At 36.9% G+C, this 16643-nt stretch overlaps 1 protein-coding gene across 5 annotated transcripts in view; it reads right to left on the bottom strand.

Moving 5' to 3' along the window:
• Positions 1–451: 451 nt before the first annotated feature.
• Positions 452–16643, bottom strand: part of TRIM36 (tripartite motif containing 36) — a 65818-nt gene continuing 49626 nt past the window's right edge. For 3 of the 5 annotated variants that reach the window (XM_060761920.2, XM_060761919.2, XM_060761922.2), the window contains 8 exons: positions 15773–15919; positions 13423–13518; positions 11649–11902; positions 10813–10937; positions 9934–10227; positions 7664–7961; positions 5788–5874; positions 452–2553 (listed from right to left, as the gene is read on the bottom strand). In XM_060761920.2, coding sequence (XP_060617903.1) covers positions 2187–2553; positions 5788–5874; positions 7664–7961; positions 9934–10227; positions 10813–10937; positions 11649–11902; positions 13423–13518; positions 15773–15919 — 1668 coding nt within the window. In that variant the 3' untranslated portion in view covers positions 452–2186. The remainder of the gene's footprint in view (positions 2554–5787; positions 5875–7663; positions 7962–9933; positions 10228–10812; positions 10938–11648; positions 11903–13422; positions 13519–15772; positions 15920–16643) is intronic. The other 2 variants (XM_060761923.2, XM_060761924.2) reach the window with 1 other exon arrangement.

Here is a 16643-nt window from a genome sequence, read left to right as displayed (position 1 = left end):
TCAATCCCCTATCTTTATAATCACTTAGCTGGGAGTAACCCCACTGAATGGAGTGGAATGTCTAAATATACATGTATATAATAATAATGCATAGTAAGTCATGTTTCAGCATAGCTAAAACAGTGATTAAGCTGTGATTAAGCTACATTTCCTATACTCGCTCAATTAAATTTATCTAGCCTGGTGCATATGAGAAAAAACAGTAATGTTGAATGCTTCTAATTTGAGATGATTCATGCATGTCAACTGGCAATTCCATTTTTTGCCAAAAACACATAGAGAAACCTACAAATTTACAGCTGAATTCATTCACTTTGCATAAAACCAATAGATGGATATGTTAAACTCCAAAGCCCAATTTAAAAATCAGCTCTCTTAAATCTACAATCCAGAAGTCTGTTAGATCCATTAGAAACTTTAAAAAATGCAGAATGAAATAAGTGCAAGCAACTATATTTGTCATATTTTATTAGAAAAAAAATGAAAAAGTTACATTTCCATTCACAATATTTTCAAACAAGGCCTTATGGTTTCCATTAAAGCTTCAAATAATATTTTCAGAAAACTGTCTACATGATGTACACTTGTATAGAGCCTTGCAGATCACAGTGATTACTAACAAGTTAGTTAGTTATAGCAGCTATATTGTGAATGATCCACACATGTTTCAGCTCAGTTTGCATGTAAAGTGCTCCCTCTCTCAGGTAGAAAATTTGTGTTTTCTCCTCTTTTAAAAAGAATCAACACTTCCCTTCTTGACAGTTTAGAAATTTTCTCTTTTGGTGAAAAGCAAGAACCTCAATATTGGCAGACGGATAGATTTTTCTCTGGTCCCTAAACTGAACAGCAATCATCACTTTCCTTGAGTAGTTCCCAAGCATTTTACTAATTCCTAGCACTAATCCCAGTCTTAATTTAAACAGTAGGGTGAATAAAGGCAGCAGAAACATCAAAATCCACATGTTGATAAATTATGATTAAATATTTTTTTAAACAGAATATAATCAGAATAAATAAATTATGGCATAATTACAATGAATAAATAAACATAGCTTAAAATTAAAGCTTTGGGCTATTTTTAGTGAACCAGAAGGACAAACACTTGCCAAATCTTGGGAAACTTCTGCATGTTCAATTTTTTTTTTTTGCAAGAGAATGTAGTAAAATATTCTAAATACATTTTCCACCAAAAGAAAATTGTAACCAGAAGTACAGTATTTCACAAACCTTTTTTTCAGAGCAACATGTTTCACACATTAAGCAGACTACATGGAACTGTGAACAATTTGTATAGATTGTATTCTAGCTAACAGACTTGGACCAAAGATGACACCTTAAGGCAAAGGTGTCTCAAATGCAATTAATAGTTGATTCATTCTAAACACACTAAAAACCTTTATTTTACGAAGATATAAAATGCGCAAACCAAAGTGTTTCTTTTATTTAAAAAAAACTCATAAATATTATTTGTGAATGCATTTATCCCCTCAGAAGTCTTCGTTATTTATGCAGAATTTTCAACACCAAGATCTGATGTTTCAAGAGAAATTGCACTTATTTAAATATATTTAAAATACAGTATATAGGAGGTTACCTCCAGTACTGACACATACGAGAAACTTGCTGTTAATCATTGATACGGCTATATCAGTTTGAAAAGTAGTAGTACAAAGTCAGACTAAATCTGTCTTGGATACAATCATTATGACTTGCCTTCCTATTTGCCAGTTTACTACCTCAGCATGGATTTACAGTCTACTTTGTTCCTGTGCAAAGATAGTTCCTAAGACAACTGACTACTCAACGTAGTCAAAATAAGCTCCTTTAAAAGTGAGCGTACCCAAATGCATAGCCAAAAGAAAATACTATTACTTGGGGCCTACTTCCTTTTTTAAAAAAATGGAGTGTGAATGCCAGTGACGATTATATAACCGATTAAAATTGGGCAGGTTTCCAGTCTACAAAAGGCAGTGAGACTACTGAGCCAAAGCACCTAGGATCATTCCATGCCAACTGAGTGGCTTCAGGAAGAATTTTCAGGGCAGTAAAGTTGAAAGAGATGAATGTTTCTCTCTGCAATTAAAAAAACATACAAGAACAGAAAGACTCAAAAGCAAGGGTGCGGCAGAAGCACTTAGGCGATATGGTGTAATTAAGACGTAATGCAAAAGATGGTGTCTTGGGCATTACATGTCTTCATCTTGGTACTGCAAGTATTTTGCTGCAATAGTTTCTTCCAGATGAATTCCTGCGCTTCCCATCAATGCAAAAGCTGGGTACATTGTACCAGAACAATCCACCTGACGTTCGTAGAGACACTTCATCCGGTCTGCATCGTAGAATCCAACTTTGCCTTTGTCACAGTCAAGGCAGATGCCAATGCTTGATGGCATGGGAAGAATTCTATTCACAGCATCTTTAGGCGTAACTGGAGCAGGAGAGGCCTTTGGAATAAAAAACTTCTTCATACCTAAGGTTACCAGGGTAAAAGGCTGCAGGGATTCAACAAAGATGTCTTCACTCCCACTGTCATGACCACTATCTTGTTCGTATCTACAAGAAAATGTATATGCATTAGAAGTACTGTTACGTTTTTAATATTTCCAGTGCAGGACAGCACAGTAATATTTGGACAATAAAGCCCCAAACCTTAAAACCTTATATAAATCCAGATCATCTGACACGTAATTGAACAATACAGTACAATTTAATAGTGGACAACATTCAAAGGAAATAGAACCCATCACAGCATAAAAACTGGGGAGATTTAGGTTGATTTAATATTGGCAGAGGAGAGATGTTTGTTCTAGTAGGGGAATGAACAAAATAATTCTAACCATAAAACTCCTGCTCTTCTATAAATAATATTCTGATGGCAATATTAACTACAGATGAAGTCTGATTATCTTTGGAATCAACAAAGCTCTCTCTAAGGTGGATATCTGCCATGGCTTATAAAAACTGCTTCTTTCTTTAGATGAGTGGTTCCCAACCTGTAGTCCCCAGATGTTTTGGGCTACAACTCCCAGAAATCCCAACTAGTTTACCAGCTGTTAGGACTTTTGGGAGTTGAAGACCAAAACATCTGGGGACTACAGGTTGAGAACCACTGTTTTAGATGCTTTATGTAATATTGCATTTTACATATGCTACCATAATTGAATTTGTAACACTTTTCATGATTTCCATCATTCTTGGATACAGATAAATCTTATGCCACTATTTCAATAATAGTATAAGTATAATATTTGGATCTTGAGAGGGAAGAAAAAAAGAGACTGCTGTATTCAAAGTGCATATCTGAGTAAAGATTAACATGTTATATGTATAGTTACATACAAATGTAAGAGATTCTGTGACACTGATTTTCTTGTATGAACATACTCAGATCCTTGTTGTTTCAGGAGACCAATGTCACCCAGTTCACTTTGCTGAGACAGTGTCTATATGGGGAGTGTGGAGGAAAGAGAGAAGACCTGGTGGGTGAGTATATTTGTAAGAGAGGACAGAGAGAGAGAGGGTGAGAAAATAAACACCTACTGGCAATTGTTATATCAAACCAGGCTTACTTTCATTTTCTAAGAAGAAAGTTGAGGAAAACGTAACAGCTCAGAAAATTGAAGGAAAAGCACTTTCAGGGAAGACTTTGAAAACTGTAGGATCCCCACCAGTGGCAAAGTGATGGGGGGGGGGAGGGGAAACCTTTCCTTTCAACTTGCCAGTTTTCACTTTAAAAGGATCTACACATGGGTTGAAGAAACTCTGCCTAACATTTATACCTCATTTTACCACATTTGATTCTGGAAGCGAGAAAGAGATTCCAGAGATAACTAAGAGAAGAGACAGGAATGTTTTCATGTAATGCTGCATTTTGGATTCTGCGCTATGCAAACAAGTGGACAGAACCCATATGAAGCCTGAAGCCCATAGTATTCCCCCCTATAATGTCTTTCTCCCATGAAACCAAGAAAGAGAAAATCCTTCTTTTTTCTGTGTAATGGAATTGTGGTTTAAAATAATACACAAGCTAACACACATTTTTGTTGCATCAAAAAAAAAAAGCCAATGGGATTTTGGCCTGCATAAATAAGAGTATAGTGTCTAGACCAGTGGTTCTCAACCTGTGTGTCCCCAGGTGTTTTGGCCTACAACTCCCGGAAATCTGAGCCAGTTTACTAGCAGGTTGAGAACCACTGGTCTAGATCCAAGGAAATCATGTTACTCCTCTATTCTGCCTTGGTCAGACCACACCTGGAATACTGTGTTCAGTTCTAGGCACCACAATTTAAGGGAGGTGTCAACAAGCAGGAATGTGCCCAGAGGACAGTGACTAAAATGATCACGGGTCTGGAAAACTAGCCCTATGAGGAACAGCTTAAAGAGTTGGGCATGATTAGCCTGCAGAAGAGAAAGCTGAGAGGAGACATGATGAGGACCATGTATAAATATGTGAGGGGAAGTCATAGGGAGGAGGGAGCAAGCTTGTTTTCTGCTGCCCTTGAGACTAGGATGTGGAACAATGGCATCAAACTATAGGAAAGGAGATTCCACCTGGACATTAGGAAGAACTTCCTAACTATGAGAGCAGTTCAGCAGTGGAACTCTCTGCCCGGAGTGTTGTGGAGGCTCCTTATTCACAAGCTTTTAAATAGAGGCTGGATGGCCATCTGTCAGGGGTCCTTTGCGTGCAATATTTTCCTGATTCTTGGCAGGGGGTTGGACTGGATGGCCCACAAAGTCTCTTCCAACTCTATGATTCAATGAATGTTAGCTGTTTCTGGGTTTGACCTGATGATTCAAAAAATGGCATCAGTTTTTTCCCCCTATCAGCTCTAGTTTTTGAGATACAGATCATATGGCATCTATCAGTGGTCATCTGCTCACCCACAGAAAACCACAATAAACATATATGAGAAGATAAAGCTGATGAGGTCTAGCCAATGCAATTTTCTGAATAAGTGCTCCAGATAACCCTAGGAATAGGCCTAAAATCCAAGGCATCAAGAATAAGAGTGTTTTATTGAGCCAACCAGATAAGCAACTGCATTGGTTGGTTTAATAATTGATTTATTTTCTTTTAATCGACTATTTATGAATAACAGGTTAGAAATCTACTACAACAAAACTGGATTCTAGCTGTTCCACTTTTATGTGGGAGGAGGTAATGATTGAGGGAATATACTTGAGACAAGCATTTCCTGTGGCTTCTGTTCTGCACATGCACTTAATGCAAAGTAACTGGCTAGCATTTTGTGTGATGCTGTTATCATGCTCTGGTACATAGTTCTAAGAGAAATCACCTGGGATTATGAAAATGAACAAAATACTGCATGAGTGACTTTAAACCCTTACTTTGGCCAACTCATGCTCAGCTATGAGTGTATTCTGTATGATAAATACAAGCTAGTTGTATGAAGGCTCTTATGAAGATTTCTTTGTAAAATCTGTATGTCAATCTACTTTGTTAAAGAAAATGCAAATAGGAAGGCTTAATGGAACACAGCTATACAGCTGAGAGGACTTATCACTGCTTATACCAAGTCAAAGAATATAGATCTAACACAGTGCTTCCCAACCTGTGGGTCCCCAGGTGTTTTTGCCTACAACTCCCAGAAATCCCAGCCAGCTGTTAGAATTTTTTGGGAGTTGAAGGCCAAAACATCTGAGGACCCACAGGTTGAGAACCACTGATCTAACAGGAAACGTATGTCTCCAATGACTACTTTACTTCATTAGAGTAAAGAACTAAGAAATACCAAACTATATTAATGTTTAAAAATTGTCCACCTTTTCTCCATTCTTCCCCCCTCCACCTCCTTCTGGCCCTTCTCTTCTTGATGACAGTTTTTCCTCCCCCTGTCACGTAACTGAAATCTTAAGGGAAAAAAGATGTCACTTGTCAGTACTATTATTATAGGAGAACAAGGATTATGAACAAAGTAACTAATTGCTTTGGGGCAAGCTCAGGTAGCCACCATTAAAAATATGTAGAGAATAAAGCTATGGTAGTCACAATATGAAAACAATCATCCAGTGGGAGATGGTCAGTTAACTAGCTCCTCCAAATGCTTCAGATGAAGAAGAAAAAAACACTGGTATTGAATTAGGAAAGTAATAATCAATGAACTACCAACTTTGGATCTACTTTTTTAAAAAAATGTCTCTATCAATGACTGCAGTGTGTTAATAATAACGGGAAAAACTGAGGTAATTGTGACCTGCAACTCCTGCAAGGATCTTCTTCATTAATGTGCTTTTTGTACAATCATAAAAATTTAAAAAGTAAGCTGTCTTTTTAAGCCCATCACCTTCTGGGAGAATTTCCCACTCTTTACATTAAATGGTTTAAGGATACAGCATTACCAGTGCCAACTTAGTTCACTTTTCTCATATAAATTGTGCAGATGTACCTCAGAGTGACCAATACTCAGAAGTGAAAATTATTACAAAAGACTCCGAAAAGTCACCAACACAAAAGTATATTACTATTTCAATGTACTCACTTAAAAATATCTCTCTAATAAAAAAGGTATGTGTTTCAATGGAAATGCAGCCCAGACAACACCACAAGGAAACTAGACAGGACACCACGTTTGGGAGAAATCTGAATTGTTGTGTAAGCATGAAAAGCTGGGGAGATAGGAAGGGAATGCTCTACCTGCGTGCCTCACAATGTTAAATTATGAGACCACAAAACGGCACAACTGGATGGTAAGACTCGTAAACATGAATATGACTTGGTAAAATGGGAGAACAAATGGCAATGTTTTGTTGCATGTTCTCATTTGTGAGGTTTGTTTTCTGAATCAATGACCACCTCCTATTTAATATTACTTTCTGCAGTAACACTCCTTTCTGCGATTATCTACTTTTAAGAAACAAATCAAGGCACTTTTATGAAGGTCAAACTCCTTAGGAAATCATTGCGGCATAAGGTAGGCAAAACCACAAATGAAATTCCTGTTTTATTCTAGATAAAAGCTATTGATGTGAAGGCACAATAAACTCTAACACAATGACATTTTTTCCACAGCTGACGTGACTTGTTTTGGGGCAGCTTCTACTGTCTGGCATATACTTGACACTTCGGATTTCAAACATAGACTGCATATTTTCTAGGGATTTTCTGAGGGTTTATAACATTACTTTTCTGTTTTCTAAGAAATAATTTTAAATATTTCAGGATGTTTTTTTCCAAGCTCAGAAATTATCTCATTTTTACACTTATAATAATTTGGGGTTGTGTGTGTCTGTGTCTGTCAACCATGTAAGGTTTCTGACGTAAGTACTCTAACAATTTTGTTAAATTTACACACAATTGTGTCGGTTTGCACATAGGATTGTTTTATTTTGTTTTATTTTACTTTTAACTTTGAATGGTAGTCCCACTTCAGACCCAAATGCTATTGCTGATAGTTTTTAGAACTGTTAGCTGGGGAGAGGATAGGGACAGCTAATGATTGACACATAGAGATCCAAAGTTTCCTTGAGCAAGCAGAAGAATTGACTGCATGCAAGTGAACAGCTAGAAACAATCATCCATCACAATACTAGATAATTATATAACTGGAGTAAAGAGTTGTTATTTGGAAGAGGAAAGTTTTAGCTGATTGGGAAACAGCATCTAAATGAGACACTCTACAATCAAGAAAAGGTTACTTACCTTGGGCTAGTTAAATCTCGAGAATTATGGAACCATTCTTGGATCTTAACATCAGATGCAACTCCTGCTTTCACAAAATAAGAATATGGCTCCACGTGGAAGGCCCAGAAATGCTTCCCTTTCACAATACCGGTGTCTCCAATGATGTAGTCTAAGGTTGTATAGCAGCCTGCCTGGATACGGTCAGCTCCCAAAAGCAGAGGAAATCCAGCCCTGTTTTCCACAGCATTTCTCCTCATATTCAGTATGAGATGTTCAGCATTGTAACCACACTTGTCATCGAAAAGAAAACTAAAAACTAAAAAATAAATACTGGATTTTAGTTCCGTATTTTCTAATCAGTCATAATACATATATGCGTAAGGACAGAAATTATAGTCACAAAACTCCCCCAAAAAACTCAACTTATCCATGGATCAATGTGACCACTGCACCTTCACTCTTATTTTTTTAAAGGAACTTTCCCATTCTCTGAATAGATTGGCAAAAGGCAAGAGCTTAGTCTGTCCAAGGAGAGCTTTTTTTTTTTTTTTTTGGGGGGGGGGGGGCAGTGGCGGCAAAAGTGGATTTAGCTTTCACCTTTCAGCACCTTACTCAGAAAAGGGAATTGTTCATTTTTTTGATAAGAGTTAATTCTATCTTAACTTTTATCTGCGTAGAGTGGTGAAAGGCCAACATTTTGAATGCCTAGGTGGGAAAATGGTGATGGATGTAAGCAAGTGATGCTGCTTTGTTCCACTCTCCACAGAATGATCCTCAGCTTGCCCACATGTCATAAAAATCCACAGTTTTGGCCCCCAACATGTATACAAGTATATTAGTACTGTAATTGGGTTTTTTCACTGTTCAGAAAAACAGAGAGATATATCTAATGTCTGTCTCACATTTATTTAATAATCCCCTTTAAACATATGTCCTATTCTAAGCATTGATACATTCTCAGATACCTATTTGGAGTCATGGTAATAATAACTACCAATATGAGTGACCTTTTGAGTTCCAGATGTAGCTGTTAGAATGTAAGGCACTGAACTAACATAATGCAAATTTATTATCAGTTTATATCAAGTACATTTTTAAGATACATACATGCACAGGTACATATACTATGATCTCAACCTCTTCTAGCTCAGTTCCTCTTAAACTTTATCAATTCATGACCTTTTTATACTTTTTATGCGACCCTGGATATATAGGTATATAGAACAGGTATATAAATAAAACATTTACTGATAATAAATCATAAAGAAGCCTTCACTCTATGTATCCTTTGGGATATATATAAATTTACTATTTATTGAAGATTAAAGTCAATTTGCATACTGATGGAATGGATGCATATTTTTTTAAAAAGAATTAAATATTGGCTGATTATTTGATACTGAAAGACAAAGCGCCCTCAACTTTGTTGGCTTTCCTTTTCCCCCCTCAATCGGGGAGCCACAATGGGATCTGTACCTCCAACTCAAAAGCAGAGTGGGGCTGCAACCTGAAATGGACTCATGTTGATCTCCCTCTTGTTCTTAGCATGGTTTGTTCACATACATATGAACAATCCATATCCTTTCCTCTCCAATTTGTTTCCCACAAAAACAAATAGGTGGTCTTTACCTATCCCTCACCACACAGGTTGCAGGTAAAATCTTGAACTCTTAATGGAAGATGACTGACATTTTTTTTAAAAAATCAGTTTATTGTGGTTTCTGAACTCAACTTAGTTTTTCAGAATCAAAATTTGAAGGGAATTATTTCTGAAACTAAAAAAATCCATGAAGCAAGATCAGCATTTGCAAGGCTTGCTAAAAGGCAGGCTGATTTTACAGCTGCCCCTTTTCCACTGAAAAGGAAGCCTGTGTGGAAGGTACTTTTTTTGCCAGAGAAGGGTGAAAAGGAAGAGAAGAAAGGGGGGGGGGGGGAAGCAGAAAGGGAGAATAGGAAGAGGAAACAGCCAATGGTGATTTTGCACCCGAAGTAGGGGAGGTTGGCTCCTTGTTTCCTGTTCTGCCTCCTCTCCCTGGAATTGGCATATGATATCTATTACAGATAGAAAAATGGAGAAGGGAGAGATGAAAGAAAAGGGAAGAGAGAGGGGGGGATGGAAGTTTTGGTTGGTGGCATGCTACTTCCCCCACCACTTTGCTTCTGGGTCTTTGTAAAAGAAAAAAGTAGGCACCAGTCGCATGCGCATGCACATGCATACACACTCAGTTATGGGACCCACAGTTTAAGAAGCTTTGCTTTAGCTGACCACTGAGAAACTGCTAAAATACCTGGAGCCGGTGGTGTGTGCAAGATGACTTCTCTGCTCCATGGGCTACAGATAGATCCTTTGTATCCTCTTACTCTGAAGGCATAACTGCTGTTTGTGTCAAGGTCAGAGACTATTTCACTCTTGCTGAAGACTTCCCTCTCTTGCCACACTGGAGGAGTTTCTTCTCGATTAAGTTTACGGTATTCAAGGATGTAAGTATCAGCTGAACTTATTTTCTGTGGCTGATCCCAACTGATCAAAGCTTTGTTATACATTTTGGTCTGTTCTTCATTGATTTCTGGTATCTCAACACCTGAATCAAACATACAAAAAATAATTTGGATTTTAAAATCGGTTTAATTTCACTCAAATAAATAAGTCTTAAGTTAGGGTGCAGCACTTCATTTGTTTGTAATTTACCAAATACAATGTATCTATTGTAATTTACCAAATCTGGGCTATCATTCTTACTCAACAATAGTTCTGCTCTTACGTCCATCTTTCCTTGGCTGCTTCTGCTAATACCTTTCCTTGACTCATCATTATCAAACTGAATATGCTTAATACACTAATACTGAAAGAAAAAAAGAACTTCAGCACATGCTTCCATGTGCAGACACATATCTTGCAGATATTGAAAAGTAATTTGCTCTCAGCATTCAGCCCAGAGTCTGGGTCTTGGGGAAAAGGCAGAATATACATTAATAAATACATTAACACCCCATGATCTGTTTCTCAAATATATAGGATCTGCTTTTTCCTCCAATTTTTTTCAACATGTAATTAGAAATTTCAATGAAGATAGCATAATTACATAGCACAACACCAACTTTTGAAGAAAGGTGAAAACAGAAAGATGAAGTGGGGAGTGACTACATGGCCCTTCCATTAAACTTACCACTTGACTGGAAAGACAGGTCTCCAAGAGCCTCCTGCTGTTTTGCTATATCGACAACAAAGTCTTCAAAAGAAGCTTGGGCTGCAGGTCTGAAACTCCTCAATGATTCAGTAGCTCTTTGAATTCTGGAAGTGTACAAAGATTTAATAATGACATATACATTCTCTATGACAAATTAGCTTTTAGGTTCTTGTAAGCAAGAGAAAAGGGAAAAGTGTTAATTATAAGTTCTATCACACTAAAATACACTTTTTATAGTTTATAATTATTATTTTGTTTTATAATAATTATTATATAATTCTTACTAATGTCTTGAATCAGTATATTAATCCTCTGAAAAAGTATTATTTCATATTCAACTTCCTATGATACAATGAAATGGAAACTAGCAGCTACAGAGTATGTATAATGTTCTGAGGTATAATTTACATAAGTAGAATTAAAGAGGGTGGAAACACAGATCACTGGGATGTTTTCCTATGCAAACCAATTAAAATGTACGAGAGCTGTGTGGAAGTCCTATGATTTTACAATCTGGACTTAGATCCAAGGGCTGCAATCCTTAAGTAGAAATTATTTTGCTGATACAAAAGGAAAGTGCTAATTTTTGCTCTTGAACTCACAGCACTTCGTAATAATGCTGGGGCTCCTCCAAATGATTCGACTGTGAGATATTAGCTCTTGGTGTGGTACATTTTGTCACAAGGGAACAATAAGAAAACAAAGGTGCGCATGGAAAGAACTGGGAATAGTATTTTTATATCCAACCCAAAGTCTAGAACAAATCTTACTCCAAAGTATATTATCTAAACATTTTTAGAAATTAAATTGCATACCTCTCATGAAGTTGCTTTGCTGTTTGAACAAAACAAGATTGGTCGGTTTCTTTGAGAACTTCTTGAGCATATCCTACCAGACCATTATTTTCTAGAAGTCCCTGATACTCTTCTATTTGGGATTGCAATTTCTCCAGTCTCATATTTTTGGAAGCTTCAATAGCCCTGAGTGCAGTTGCTCTCCTCTCTTCTAAAACATCAAACAACTTGTCAAAGTTGTTAGAAGCTTCTTCCTTGGCTCTTTCACCATTGCACTATTAAAAAACAATTAAGATTCATGACTTACATTGATATTGAAAGTCAATCAAAACAGTTTTCATCAGTTACTAGAAAACTTAAAAGAGATACAGCTACTATTACTGTACTACAGACTATCACTCGTGGCAGAGTATGATTGTCTTTCAAGGGTAGAGTCTTGGTAGTGAGTCCATAAGTGACTATGGAGACCTATTCTGGATCTGCATGGTCTTTCACAATGAGGTCATATATTTCCAGATGGAAAGCAGCCACGGTAGGTTTGCTTGACGAATTCCTCTTGGCAGATTTTTTTCCTTTCACCCTGTATTGGTGCGACTTCAAAATCCATAGCATTGTTGGTAATAGCTGACCTCCATGGTCAGCCAGGGTTTCCCAGTTCTCTGTCTTTATTCCACATTTTTCAAGGCTTTAAGTTCAACTTTAAATCTCGTTTGCTGTCCACCAACATTCTGTTTTTCGTTCTTGAGATGAGAATAAAGTAACTGTTTGGGAGCCCTTTATACAACTACACTGCTGTGTTGCAACAAAAGTAGGTATCTAGGTCATTGTGGATATTTACCGACAAACTTCAGGTAACATTTAAGATATCTGATGATGTATTACAAATGTATTGTTTTTTAAAAGAACAACAAGCTTTATAGCCTTTAAAAAATATATTGGTGCAGAATACACGTTAGTAATAACATACAAAGAGACAAAATTGAAGTTTTTTGGCCACATCATGAGGAGACAGCAAAGCCTAGAGAAGACAATTATGCTGGGGAAAGTGGAAGGTAAAAGGAAGAGGGGCCGACCAAGGGCAAGATGGATGGATGGCATCCTTGAAGTGACTGGACTGACCTTGAAGGAGCTGGGGGTGGTGACGACCGACAGGGAGCGCTGGCGTGGGCTGGTCCATGAGGTCACGAAGAGTCGGAGATGACTGAACGAATGAACAACAACAAATAACATACAAGTTAGGTGAGCAATAATTTCTAGCCTACTCAAATTAATCACGGCTCTACACGATGATATTAATGACAACAAATATTCTCACCAGAATAAGGAACTATTTTTGAAAATTCAAAGATCTCAAAATCTATGCAAATTTCTTTCAACTTCCAGGTGAAAGCGTGACTGACCTGAAGTAATTCTTTGATGTCTAAAATTACTTCAAACACTACATTTCTAATGCATAGTGTTAAAAAACCTTCTGAATTTAGTTACTTTGCTTTATAAGTTCATAAATCTGGCTCTTTAGAAAAAGCAAAACTTATGTACAATGCCAATGAAGGAGCTGGGGGTGGTGACGGCCAACAGGGAGCTCTGGCGTGGGCTGGTTCATGAGGTCACAAAGAGTCAGAAGTGACTGAACGAATGAACAACAATAACATGGCTAACATACACAGAAAGATTTTGTTCTTAGAAGACAGAACATGACCCAATCGTACAGAAATTCATAGCATCCAGTCATACAGAAATTAAGGGTCTCATAAAAAAAAACCCATCTTGGCCCAAGAAAATGAATGATTCTTACCTCTGCTTCTTTCATTAAAAGACCAAGTTCCGTAATCTGGCTTTTCACCTGGCTCTCCTTGCTAATGAGGTAGTCTATGTCCTTTGAAAGTTTTTCCTATTAAAAACATAAATACTGGTCAGAAAAATGTTTTGAGTATATTTGTGAATTATGAATTGGAATACAAAAGCCATATATGAGAGAACTGCTCTACAGGCTTGCAAATATTGTTCAGAAAACCTTCAAATGCCACAATATGCTGATAAATTGCACTGGCAGAAGATAAAAAATAACTGAGCAGGAGCTTATGCATGTACAGAACAAAGAAAAAGCAAGCTTCCATTAAAATTTTAATCAGCAGTCCCCATAAGGAATCAAGGCAGCTAACAGCCACAGCCTTTAGTCATAGTTTAAACAAAGAAAATACAATTTTTTAAAAAAAATTAAATATTTGTGTCATGGATAAGTTCAAGTACAGTTAAAATATAGCAAATATAATTCAAATTACATTTAAAACTCACAATCCCTTTTCAGAATCACAGACACAATCTCCCCAGCAGCATGTCCCTTATCCTTCCCCAAAGACTTGCAGAAGTCAAGCAGGGATGGGGCAACTATGGTCTCTCTTGGGAGGGGGTTCCATAGGACAACCCTCTCCTGTGTTCCCACCAAAAGCACTTGAGCAGATTGTGGGACCGAGAGAAGGCCGTCCCAGTTGATCATAGATGCCTGACAGGTTCACAGAAAGAGATATGGTCATTCAGATAACCTAGACTGGAACCATATAGAGTTTTGTAGGGCAAAACCATCACTTTGAATTGTGCATGGAAATGTTAGCAGTCAGTGGAGCTGCTGCAACAGAGAAATTGTAGGCTCCAAGTAGCCAGCCTCAGTTTGCAGTCTGACCGATGCTCTTGGGACCAACTGAAGTTTCTGAGTACTTTTCAAAGGCAGCCCCACAGAGATATCTCAAGTCCATTTCAGGAAAAAAAAAGATGGCTTGTTGCCAGATATGGCACAACTGCAGTACAACAAGTGTTTTTGTACTTACTACAGGTAACTGCCAGCAGTTGAGATTAACTGCATGGCAAAAAAGCATAACTAACACATGGCAGTGTGTTAATTAGGAAAGGTTTATTGCCACTGTCTTTTTCTGAAGGTCATTCAGTGGGTTTCTATTATCATGTAAGGAATAAAATACTGGTCTGTTGCTGTCCCTAGTTCAACGCTCAAAACAACTACACCATGCTGCCTCTTTATTTAGTAAAATTAGTTTCAAAGTGAAACCGTATTAACTAAGATTCAAGAGTTTAGATTATGAAATAAATCTGCATTTCTTCCATAGGATAAGAGCAACTGCCATGAAACATAAGACAAGCTTGAAAAATGAAACTACACTCAATATAACCAAAAGAAGTTTGACAGTATTTTATACACAGTAAGGTAAAATATATATCCAGTGTGTCTATGCCAAATAATATGATATTTGTTTCACCACGTCTATTTGAACAGCTGGTATGGTTTGACTATGGTAGTCAACATTAATTAAATTTACATTTCTTCACTTCAAGAACATTAAGAATTTTATATGTCTTATGTTTTATGAGGTAAATTTAATTAAAAATGCCCAACAGTAAAAAAAAATGTAGACCAAGTTGATGCATAAAGCTGAAATCAGCCTCTATTTAAAGTAATCACAAAGAATTACCATGACGTTTTCAACACTGTGTACATGGAAGACAGCAATCATAGCCTGTCCCAATAAACATACACTGCACTTTTTTAATCCCATCAACCTATGCTATCAGCAATGTCTACTAAGGCCCCATCTAAACTGACATACACTGGCGGTGTAGAAAAATATACTCCAGTTCAAAGTAAATAATCTGGATTTTATATGGCTGTGTAGAGGGGACCTAAGTCTCTAGAACAGTGGTTCTCAACCTGGGGTCCCCAGATGTTTTTGGCCTACAACTCCCAGAAATCCCAGCGAGTTTACCCCACGTTGAGAACCACTGCTCTAGAAGATTTAAATTGTAGTTTCTCTCCTCTTTCTAATCACCAGCCAGAAGCAATACTTTGTACTACATGTCAATGCTGGGTGCCATCTCCGATATGGTATGATATGAAAGCAGACTGCTTAGTAGTTTTCTTTAATGCCATGCTCTAGTATGAAAACACTATCTTTGACTCAAAACCCTCAAACCTTCAAGACTAAAATTTATATGAAATGTAGGAGATTGTGTACTTGCACCTGCAACAATCCTTCTGTATGTAGCATCGAATCAAAGATATATGTGTTACATGTACAGGAAACTAATATAAAGCTTCTTTATTTCTAAAAAATAAAAACTGAAGCATTTCTACCTACCTTGAGTATTTTGTAGGCACTGCTCATGGTAGTTACTCTGTGGTTTGCATGTGTGCCACCCAGTTTGCAAAGATGACAAACAGGCCTTTTGCATAGTTCACAATACATGTTTACTCTCTCCATTTCATGTTCCGGACACATCAGAATCTGACAAAGAAATATCAGAACACAAAATGCACTTTAATAATTTGTAAACACAAAATACTATAAAGTACATTCTATTGTTTCCATGCACACACTCCTATTTTGGATTACGCAAACTATGTAAAGGAAATTCAACTTAAGTTCAATACTTCCAAGTATATTTAACTTTTGATAAAGAGCTCATATAACAATTGAAATTCAGTTCATTCCTATCAGTTTTTGGAAAAAGAGATGGTTATAAACATATATAGATATTCATTTATTTCAGTCAATGACAAGTAGAGAAAAAAAGAAATAAAATAGAACACATAAAACACAATACAATGAATAAGAACACAGTATTATATATAAAATTAAAATATTGTTAACCACAAAAGATTTGTGCAACAGTAATAAAAAAACAACATATGGTGGAAATACCATTAATATTAAAATAGCACCCTATGCCAACATATTATTGATAACATACAAAAACCAGCTACATTGGCTGTAATCTAAATGAAATGGTCAGCTGCAAGGCAACTTCAGAACTCCTTGGTAAAGCTTGAAAAACTGTTTAAATAAAATAACATTGAAGTTTAACATTAGAAATAACAATACAATAACAATGTTTTACTTTCTCTGCCTCACAAGGACATAAACATTGAGATGTGAATGATACCTCTGATGTGCATTCACTATGACATAAGACACTTGAACTCTCCAGGAGCCGAGACACTGAAAACGT

Source organism: Anolis sagrei, chromosome 2 (assembly GCF_037176765.1).
Source record: "Anolis sagrei isolate rAnoSag1 chromosome 2, rAnoSag1.mat, whole genome shotgun sequence".
NCBI classification, from domain to species: Eukaryota; Metazoa; Chordata; class Lepidosauria; order Squamata; family Dactyloidae; genus Anolis; species Anolis sagrei.
This window is presented reverse-complemented; position numbering and strand designations above follow the sequence as displayed.